Consider the following 10,906-nt stretch of genomic DNA (forward strand, 5'->3'; position numbering starts at 1 on the left):
ATCAGTCCTTCCAATGAATATTCAGGGTTGATTTCCTTTAGGATTGATTGGTTTGATTTCCTTGGAGTCCAAGGGACTCTCAAGAGTCTTCTCCAACACCACAGTTCAAAAGCATCAATTCTTCGGCACTCAGCCTTCTTTATGGTCCAACTCTCACATCCATACATGACTACTGGAAAAACCATACCTTTGACTAGACGGACCTTTGTCAGCAGAGTAATGTCTCTGCTTTGGAATATGCAGTCTAGGTTGGTCATAGCTTTTCTTCCAAGGAGCAACCATCTTTTAATTTCATGGCTGCAGTCACCATCTGCAGTGATGTTGGAGCCCCAAGAAATTAAGTCTCTCACTTTTTCCACTGTTTCCCTCTCTATTTGCTGTGAAGTGATGGGACCAGATGCCATGATCTTTGTTTTTTGAATGTTGAGTTTTAAGCCAGCTTTTTCACTCTCCTCTTTCACTTTCAGGGCTTCCCTGGTAGCTCAGATGGTAAAGCGTATGTCTGCAGTGTGGAGACCCAGGTTCGATCGCTGGGTTGGGAAGATCCCCTGGAGAAGGAAATGGCAACCCACTCCAGTACTCTTGCTTGGAAAATTCCATGGATAGAAGAGCCTGGTAGGCTACAGTCCATGGGGTTGCAAAGAGTCGGACACGACTGAGCGACTTCACTTTGACTTTTATCAAGAGTCTCTTAAGTTCCTCTTTACTTTCTGTCATAAGAATGGTGTCATCTGCCTATCTGAGGTTATTAATATTTCTCCTGGCAATTTAGATTCCAGTTTGTGCTTTACCCAGTCCAGCATTTCTCATGATGTGATCTGCATATAAGTTAAATAAACAGGGTGACAATATATAGCCTTGACGTACTCCTTTCCCAATTTGGAACCAGTCCATTGTTCCATGTCTGGTTCTAGCTGTTGCTTGTTGACCTGCATACAGATTTCTCAGGAGGCAGGTAAAGTGGTCTGGTAGTCCCATCTCCTGAAGAATTTTCCACAGTTTGTGTGTGTGAATAGAATTTCAGTTTTACTTTGTTAAGCTATGAAAAGCAATTAAAGCTTTTTGATATTACAGTAGTGTTTTGGGAAGATCAGTTCTGTATAATCTGTATTTATTGTGGGAAAGACCAAAATCCATAACCTACTATGAAAGCTGTCATCCAGAGGCTGTGTGTGTGTGTGTGTGTGTTCAGGCAGTCAGTTGTGTCTGACTCTTTGCAGCCCCCTAGACTATAGCCTGCCAGGCTCCTCTGTCCATGGGATTTTACAGGCGAGAATTCTGGAGCAGGTTGCCATTTCCTACTCCAGTGGGTTTTCCCAACCCAAGGAACTGAACAGGATTGAACCTGTGTCTCTGGCATCTCCTGCACTGGCAGGCAGATGCTTTGCTGCTAGCACCAACCTGGGAAGCTCCCATTCAGAAATTAACTAATAAAAATTTTAACTATGGGGAGGGGTGAGGAACATGGAAAAGAACAGGTATAGTGAACTTACCAAAAATGAGAGAGGCAATATTATCTCATTTAAGCTTCTCTTTGTGACAGAGTATCCATTCAGTTATCATTTGGTTTGGCCACACTCTCCCATTTATCTGTTTCATATAGAGTGACTTGAAGTCTAGGCTAATATTTCTAGAGGTACTCATATTTGTCCAAACATATTTTACTAGGTTGTTTCCAGACTTTTCAAATTGGATTATTTTACAATTTAGAGTTGTCTTCCTGAAGCAACATTTTGGAAACCTATTATGAAATTAGAACTCACTTTTCAATGCATTTTTTTCTTTTTAAATAATGAATTAACTGCATTGCCTATTTGGAGGAGACCGTTGCTTTTATTAACTTTATGTATTTATTTATAGGTCCTAATTTATTTGAAATTTTGTTATCTAACTCTATATCTCCGTACTAAAATTCAATGAGGAAAAAGTTTTTGGATTCATTTATGAATTCTAATAATGCTCTACACATGAATAGCACTAGAAAAAGAAGATATTTATGCAGTTATTTAATGCAATGGGTCAGTTCTCTGAAGTGTTGAATTTCAAATAAAATTTTAAAGTCAGATCCTTTAAAATGCTGTAGGGATGTTGACACTTTAGGGCACCACTACTGTGATTTTTAATTTTTTTTTTTTATTGAGGTACAGTTGATTTACAGTGTTATACAATTAAAGTGTACAATATAGCAATTCACATCTTTATAGATTATTCTCCATTTAAAGTTATTGTAAAATAGTGGCTATATTCCCTGTGCTATATAATATTTCCTCCTAACTTATTTTATACCTAACAGTTTGTACCTTTTGATCCCCTAACTCCTATTTTGCCCTTCCTCTCTTTCCTCTCCCCACAGGTAACCACTAATTTGTTCTCTGTATCTGTGAGTTTGTTTTTATTTTGTTATGTTAATTTGCTTTATTTATGTGATTTTTTTTTAAATGTGACCTATTATTGGTAATACAAATGATCACTATTTCCTCTTATTTTCTTTCTTAATATATTTTCATTTATTCATTTATTGTATGCTTGAAAGCAAAGCATTCCACTTTATGATAAAATAATTTTACCAGCTAGTGTATTGCCATTGAGATATTTTTTGCTCATGGTCAGTATTTTATGTCTCAGAAAGATGAAGAGTTTATGTCTGAGGGATACAGAATCAACAGTGATTACCAAACAGTTACCATATCACAGTAAATAATTTTGGCATTTCTCAAAGGGAGCCCTGCTGAAGTCAGCTTCGCCTCTGCAGGAAATATCATTTAACAGGGTGAAAGGTCACTGGGACAGTCTCAGGCAGCTGATCTCAGGTGTGGTAGCAGCTGTTGTGTAGGGCATGACTTATTTTGTGGGAACAGAAACGCTATTATCTGGGCTCCCGAGGGAGATTTGGAGAAAGTCATGCCCAGGGAGTCCCATTCCAGGAAAATGTGCTCAAGCACTTATTTATTGGCAGTGGTCACTAACTGAGATTCCATCTGGCAAAAATGTGGATTTTTCCCTGTCCCAGAAAGTTGGAGAACAATTATGTAAGTTGTTTCAAAGAATTTATTTTTAACCACTTTTTATGAAGAGATTGCAGTCCCTCTGTTGTTAGAAGAAATTCTTTTTTAAAGAAGAAATAGAGCTTCTGTATGAATTTCTATATAATTGTGTATTTATGTACCATAGATTGCAATTGTCTTTTTTCTTTTTATTTATTTTTATACAATTTTAATGGTTGTACTCCATTTTCAGTTTTTATGTAATATTTTGGCTATATTCCCCATGAGTAGGTACTATATTTATTATAATATACTATATTCAGTTTTTGGCTATATTCCCCATGAGTAGGTACTATAACTACTTGTCTTTTGATTTGTCAGTCTTTCTGGTGAAAGTTTTGATGCCTGTATTGGAAATGCTGGAACCAGTTAGTGAAGTCAAGGTGTCAATGGGGTGGAAAGGGGAACCCTGAGTGGTGCCTCTCCATCTGTGGAGCCTTTCAGCCTTGCCCTCTACCCGCTATGGCAGCTCTACAGGAGCCTAAAACCCAAATAAGTGAACTGTGGGTGCCACTGTGGGCTCCACCAAGGCCTCAGGTGTGTTTTAATGAAACAACTCCATACACCATTTTAAAAGCAAGATCTATCATTAGAATTAAAGAGGTGTGTCTTTCGAAAAAGGGGCTTCTCCTGTGGTTCTGTGGTAAAGAATCCACCTGCAATGCAGGAAACGCGGGTTCGATTCTTGGGTCAGAAAGATCCCCTGGAAGAGAAAATGGTGACCCACTCCAGTATTCTTGCCTGGAGAATTCCATGGACAGAGGAGCCTGGCCAGCAATAGCCCATAGGGCTGCAAAGAGTCAGACACAACTGAAGTGACTTAGCATGCAGCTTGTCTTTGAAAAAACAATTACATAATTTCTATCCCCATGGGATTTTTTCCAGCAATCTTTAATTATATACTAAACAATTCAAATAAGTAATGAAATATTTTAATTATGTTGATTTTATTAATTATTTTTTATTTGGGCCTTAAGTAAAGCAAGCATCTTTGTTTCCGCTGTAACTAAAGAAAATTAGTTTACCTAACTAGAAATTTCTTATTCCTATTAGCATGAACCTGCTTTAAATGTCACTGTTTTGCTTTCTAAAATAAATCTTTTATGAGGCTTTATAATCATTCTTTGAGTTAAGAAATGCTACAGTTTTTTTTTTTTTAACATAAAAACAGTTGATAGTCTACCTGTCATTTCCATGTATTTATTTCTTAGAGGAATACAATTTAAAATACAAAGTTTAATTTTCCATCTTTTCTGTTTGTTCCTCTTCCCCTCAATATCCCATGCCAACCACTTCCTTCACCTACTGCAACAAAGCTGTCTTCTACCATTACACAACACACACACACACATGCACTCACTCACTCACTCTCATACTCTGTTGACTCAGAGTAGCAAAAGAGGTTTGTTCTGGTCCACTGTCTGTCTTTGGTTCTGACATCCATTATTACACTGTATGTTGTTATTGCTTAGTCGCTAAGTCATGTCCGACTCTCTTGTGACCCCAGGGACTGTAGCCCTCCAGGCTCCTCTGTCCATGGGATTTCCCAGGCAAAAATACTGGAGTAGGTTGCTATTTCCTTCTGCAAGGGATCTTCCCGACTCAGGGATTGAACCTGCGTCTCCTACATTGCAGGAGGATTCTTTACCACTGAGCCACTTGGGAAGCCCTTATTTAATATATTTGCACTCACCTAAATATACAACTCAGACCAAAAGAAAGGATTATTTCTTTCCTGTAGCCAGTTGATAATGTGTGCTATTGATGAGTAAACATAATGCTTTATCATCTTTAAAAGCTTTCATATCGTGGAAATGCTGTGGCATTCAGATGCCAGCTTCATATCAGCCACTTGCTATCTGCATGCTGAAGATAACTTCTTCATTTGCACAACTATTAAAATGAACACAGCATAACTTCTCAGTACATGCTGATAACCTTCATGCACCACCCCTTCAGTTTCTTCTCCCTTCTCGCCTTTATTTTTGACACTGGCTGTGGTCGATAATGATCCTATCTGCTGATGAGCCCTGGACTTCACTAGTGTTCTCACCCTGATTGCTGGAGAGCAAGTTTAGTCAGAATCCTGTGCAGTGGTACCAGGTATCTAAATTATATGTACCCTAAAAATCCTGGCTTCATAATTACAAAAACTCCTGTCAGATTTAGTCATTACCATTTATGAATACTGTGTGAGCATCTTGTGGAAGGTTTTGCTCTTTAGTGCAATTTATAAAGATTGATAAAAATATGAGGAAGAAACTTTGCCTGAGAAGTACTTTCTTACCAAACCTGTAAGAAAGAAATTATTTCAACATATTTTTTCTTAGGAAACAAATCAATCTGATGTTAAAACAACATATGAAAACAAAATAATGTGGCCAAGAAATGTTCTCAGTTCTTCAGTTGCTTCAAATTGATGTTGAAATTAAAACAAATGAAGCCACATCATTTTTGGAGCAGTTGTTGCTCTTGATATCACAAGTGCAAACAAACCTATTGCCAAACACTTGGAATCTGCTGAAGAAGTTATGTAAGAAAATTAGAAGTCTGCAAGCCAGCTGAAATGTAGAAAAGGAAATAGACAGCCTGGGAGAGATTGGGTAATGTAAAGTGCTTAAAAGATTTTGAAAGTTTTGGATAGAATCTTACTTTATGCATCTCTATGATAGCACACCAGTGTATAACCCCAATAGTTTATTTCTTTAACTAGTTATTGGTTATCATTATCCTTCATTTGAATCTAAAAGAGGTGTCGACTTTATCTCTGATGCAAACCTGGAGAAGGGAAAGGCTACCCACTCCAGTATTCTTGCCCAGAGAATTCCATGGACAGAGAAGCCTGGCAGGCTACAGTCCATGGGGTTGCAAAGAGTCGGCCATGACTGAGTGACTTACAAAAAACAAACCAAAAGCCTAAAATAGGAAATGTTTAAAAAGTAGGTAGAAACATTGCTTGATAAGTGAAAATCTAATCAAAGAAGCTATGCTCAGACTCTGAAGAGAGATTGATATTCATTCATTCATTCAGCACTGTTGGATGTCTGCTCTGTGTAATGGCTGCAGGAAAAATACAATTGTTACCTGGAGAACTTTCTTTCCAATAGGGAGAAAATATTTAAATTCAAATATTAAAGAGACATTGTGCTGGGCAAAGGGCTGTCTGAGTTAAAATGGGTAAGAGTTTTGTTTCATCTTGCCTAATTCTGAGAGTGCACAGAATTTTTCCAGGAGAAAATGGCATGGGAAAATAGTCTAAACAAAGGGTAGATGTTTGGCATAGGTAAGTTCAGAACAGATTTGAAAATGGTGTCCAGGTAAATCTGGATTGGGTTCCTTAGGTGATATAAGCAGCTGATCTGGAGGAGAATATTGAGGTTAATCAGCAGTCTTAATCATCATATTAAAAGAATTGGAGTTCATTTAAGAGGTAGCTGGGAGCTCCTAAAGCTTTTCAGAAGAGCAGTGAGTATCCAGTTCGCAACCACAGTAGGAAATTCACTCTAATAATGAAATGTATTCACTGGAGATTGAATGGAAGCAAAAAGATCATCCTGAAGGTTATCATGATACTGTAGATGACCAAGACCCACTGAGTAAAGAGACATGACAGAACAATCAACAGATTTGGTTGATTTGGAAAGGGAGGAGTAAAGATGACTCATGCTTTGAGTCTGATGCACAGAAAGAATCATAACATCATTAACAAGAGGGGCCAGGAGGAGGAGAATTGGGGAATCAGATAATATGAAGCTTTGAACGTGTTGATTAGGGTGATAATACTAATAATTATTGAGCACTTATTTGCCAGGAACTATTTTACGTGTTTTATATGCATGATCTCATTTATTCCTCAGAGCAACTTCAGAGCTTTTAAACAGCTTGCCCAAGTTTACGCTGCCTGTCTGTGGTAGAGCTGGAATCCAGTCCCTAGGAGCGTAATTCCAGAGTGCACTTTATTAAACTCTAATGGAGTGCCTGTATTGAAAGATGTGGGGCTAGAAGATGAGGCGGAAAGGGTATAAGAGAGGAGGGAAGACAGATGAAATAAAAGGAGGATGGAATAATCAGGACGCTTGGAGAATGCCCAGGGAAGATCACAGAGAACCAAAGACTTTCAGAAAACTGAAGATGGGTGTTTCTGTAAAAGTTAAGAGGAGAACGAGATCTAAGCCAAGGCATTTAGATTAAGTGACCAAAAGAGCATTGGTGGCTTCAAAAGCAGTTTCAGACATGTGTTGAAGTCTGCAGTACATCGGTGTGAGGCAGAGGAGTAATTTCGGGGAAAGTGGGAGGAGCAGAAGTAGGCTTTGGGCAGCCTGTCAGTGGGAAGGGGAGGCAAATGGCACTGCGTCACCAGAGGGTAGGAGTGCTGAGGGAAAGCTTTCAAGGCTGGGGGCACTCGCTAGGGTGCCTGTCGGACTGGGGACAGACTTAAGATGGGGGAGAAGAGAAAATGATGAGATTCAATACATGGATAAGCAGTTTGAGTCCTGTGGGTGGGGATGTGTTCCCCTAGACTAGGAAGAAGTCAAAAAGAATCAAGCAAGGTGTACGTGTGTGTGCATGTGTGTGTGTGTGTGCGTGCGTGTGTGTGTGTGTGTGTGTGTGTGTGGATGTGTTCCCCTAGACTAGGAAGACATCAAAAAGAATCAAGCAAGGGACGTGTGTGTGTGTATATGTGTGTGTGTTAGGTGTTAGTGGTGGTACTTCAACACTTAATGCAAAAGAGACCAAAGGAATAGACTCATATTTGATGATCTTGACTTTCTTCGTAAGTTTAGGAAGCAAAGTAATTAGTGACATAAGAGAGGTTCAGATTTGTAGTATTGGAAATCAGCAGTTTCTTTGGGAATGCAGTCAGAGATCAAAGACAGCTACAAGCTAGACACATAGTACTGAGGTTCAGGCCAAGATTAAATAGGACTTTTTAATCTACCCAGTTGCCAGCATTCTGTGACTTTCTTTTGCAATGTTTAGCAGCCTGGCAGTAGGTCACCCAGCTGGCAGGATGTATACAGGGTGAAGAAGCAGAGGATGCTAGTGAACCTGTTTTGGAAAAACTGAATGCTAAGGACAGCCAGCAACACATCTTTTTTTAAAGCTGTGTGCTCGTCGGTTTGGGTGCAGGTTGTCCTCCGCAGACGTGGACAAACAGGTGGAGCTGAAGAGAGAGCTCAGGAGGAGGAGGGGGAGTGGGGGAGGCCGCGGTATGCTGGTTATGAGAGGCGCACCTTGCAGGGCATGTGGAGGAAATGTGGTCCGGGAGTCCAAGTTTGAGAAACTGGCACTGCAGGGGTTCAGAGAGTGGAGCTTCTGCTACCTGATAATGAGGGATTGACATGAGGATGTGGGCCGTGGAGTAATAAAGCTATCCCAGTGATCCAGACTCTGTTGTGGTTTGAGAGGAGGAGCCGCGGGCCAAGTATAAATTCAAAAATGATCATCTAGTCATGCCCTGAAAATCAACCAAAAGTGAAAGGAGGAATTATTATAAATAAAAAATGGAGACTTGAAAGGGCAGGTAATTACTGAGTTATAGTGTTAGGTGATTTTCAGAAATAACCACTGACATCTCACTCGTAATATGGCATGTTAGCGAGATGTTGATAGGAAGATTTATCAGGAAATGTATGTGGAATCAGATAAATTTTAAATGTTAAAATTTGACATTAAAATTTGAATGTTCCTATTTAGTATTTTACATCTAGTATGTATTGAATGTAAATTATTATATGAGTTAACATATTTTTTGTAATGCTGGGTCCTTTATTATTGGTCTTATGTCTCTTTTAGCCATACAGTATTGATATATTCATAAAATTAAAAGAGAAGATATGGTTTCTATCACTTGAATTTTAACTATTTCTAAAAATATGTTATCCTATGAAATATTTTAAAAACTCATGTAGAACAGATTAAGCACTATGCTGTACAGAAGAGATCTGAAGCAGACCTGAGCAATCCTGAAACCAGTTTCTGTTCTGCCACTAACTTTCCATGTGAAGTTTCCAAATTGCTTCATTTTCTAGTACCAAGTTTACTCATCAGTGAAATGATGTCATGATATGTAACAGTGATTTCCTATCTCCAGAAATGAAGTGTTAAGCAAGATACAGAGATGCATTTTTGAAAGGTAAAAAATGTAAGAAATATGTAAAACAAGATTATTGTTGCTGGAGAACGATTAGAGTTTCTAAGTCTAGAATCAAAACACTGTACTGATACCTTCAATAAAAGTAAGTTCTGAATTTACTTTAAAACACTTAAAACTTCCATTGTTTTAAATGGCTGATTTTAGTTATTGATTCTATCATAATTTCTAAATATAACTTTTAGGATGACTAATCCATCATCATAAATATGATAGAGTATTTAGTCAGACAGTGAATATTTTTATTAGTAGGTATAGCAAAGGAGAGTGGATGCTTACAGTAGGGCTTTGTATTCTAAATTCAGAATTATGAGTGATCTGTAAGAAATCTGGGGAAAACTACAGGGGAAAAGGATACCTTTTTGGTCATACAAGCCCCCTCTGTTTCTGAATGTTGTGGACTCTGGCCCTCTGCCCTTGTACTAAAAGTGATGCTCTGGGCTTTGTTGTAACTCTCAGCAAGTCCTATGCTGTGAAGGAAAGCTTAATAAAATATATTTCTAGGTTTGTTCTGCAGTATTTGAAACCTATGGATTAACAGTTATGTTCCTAAAACAACACATTAGTATTCCCCACTGAAGAGGAAAATAAGGGAAAGTTAGGTAACTAACAGGCATTTAGCAGCCCTTATGAGAAGCTGATTTGGTGTTACCTGTAAAAAAAAAAAAAAAAATCAATAAATAACCAACCTACCAAAAATATGCTGGTGATATTCTTAGAGGAAAATGGGTATTTAAATAAACACATTCAATTTTATAAGGATAAAATGCAGAAATAATAAGTTGAAATATTTCCATGGGAAATAGTCACATTGATCCCTTGAGACCCTGAGCAGTCAGTCTTAGGACGTGTGTTCTCCCCAGAAATGAGAGCTACGTGCCTTGGGAGATGTCACCAGTGACTAGTAGCCACCGCAGTGTAAACATCAGCAGGAAATAAATATGGGTAGGGCAGGGGTCTAGAAGAGTGCCTGCGTGCCTTCTGGAAGAGTATCACGCCTTTCAGTGTTAGTGGTTTGATTTTTTTTCTTTGTTCTTTTTTAAGAAGAAAAGAGATAGGACGCAGCTTATTCCTTCTGTCACAGAAACCTTCAGTTTCAGAGGCAGTGTCTTTCCTTGACAAATGGATTTCCTTGTTGGCAGTCTCAGTACTGAGGAGTCAAGGGACTCTGCTCTTGCCGCAGTTATTGGTTGTTTCCCCAGACTGACAAGCCCGTCTGTGGAAGGGCTCCGAGGAAAGTTTCGTGTTACCAGAATTAGGCAAGCCCGCTGAGGAGCCAGGGGAGGAGCAGCAGCCGCCGCAAAAGAAGCAGCGCCTTTAAGCCCTCCAGCAGCTGCTCCTCTGATTGGCTGGGTGGTTCAGCTGCTTCCCTGGAACAGAGGTCAAAGTGGACTGCAGTGGAAATGTAAGAGAGGCAGCGATCGAATAGCACTGCTTGAAGAAGTTTGGAGGCAGAGAGCAGCGGGACGCTGGCAGACTGCAGAGCAAGCTGCTTCTCCGGCGGTGAGGCGCAACCTCCCGCCCCCAGCCTGGCCCAGCCGCTGTGAACACCCGGTCCCTGCACAGACGCCCCCACTAGGCGCGGAAGAGACAGTTGTGAGGGTCCCTTGCTAATTTACAGACAAGGATGGCTTGTGAAATCATGCCTCTGCAAAGGTAGTATTCTTTCCTGTTTGGGTTTTTTCTTCCGTATTTTCTGAGTGGTGTA

At 39.4% G+C, this 10,906-nt stretch overlaps 1 protein-coding gene across 13 annotated transcripts in view; it reads left to right on the forward strand.

Annotated features, from left to right (window-relative positions):
• Window positions 1-10,906, forward strand: part of FAM13A (family with sequence similarity 13 member A) — a 337,331-nt gene that overhangs the window by 223,119 nt on the left and 103,306 nt on the right. Inside the window, exon 1 of one of the 13 annotated variants that reach the window (XM_019962463.2) lies at window positions 10,201-10,854. The exons of 9 other annotated variants lie outside the window; for them this stretch is intronic. In XM_019962463.2, coding sequence (XP_019818022.2) covers window positions 10,826-10,854 — 29 coding nt within the window. In that variant the 5' untranslated portion in view covers window positions 10,201-10,825. Of the gene's footprint in view, window positions 1-10,200; window positions 10,855-10,906 lie in introns of those variants that run through there. 3 more of the 13 variants (XM_019962462.2, XM_019962466.2, XM_019962464.2) reach the window with 3 other exon arrangements.

The sequence above is a fragment of the Bos indicus genome, chromosome 6, assembly GCF_029378745.1.
Source record: "Bos indicus isolate NIAB-ARS_2022 breed Sahiwal x Tharparkar chromosome 6, NIAB-ARS_B.indTharparkar_mat_pri_1.0, whole genome shotgun sequence".
Classification (NCBI taxonomy): domain Eukaryota; kingdom Metazoa; phylum Chordata; class Mammalia; order Artiodactyla; family Bovidae; genus Bos; species Bos indicus.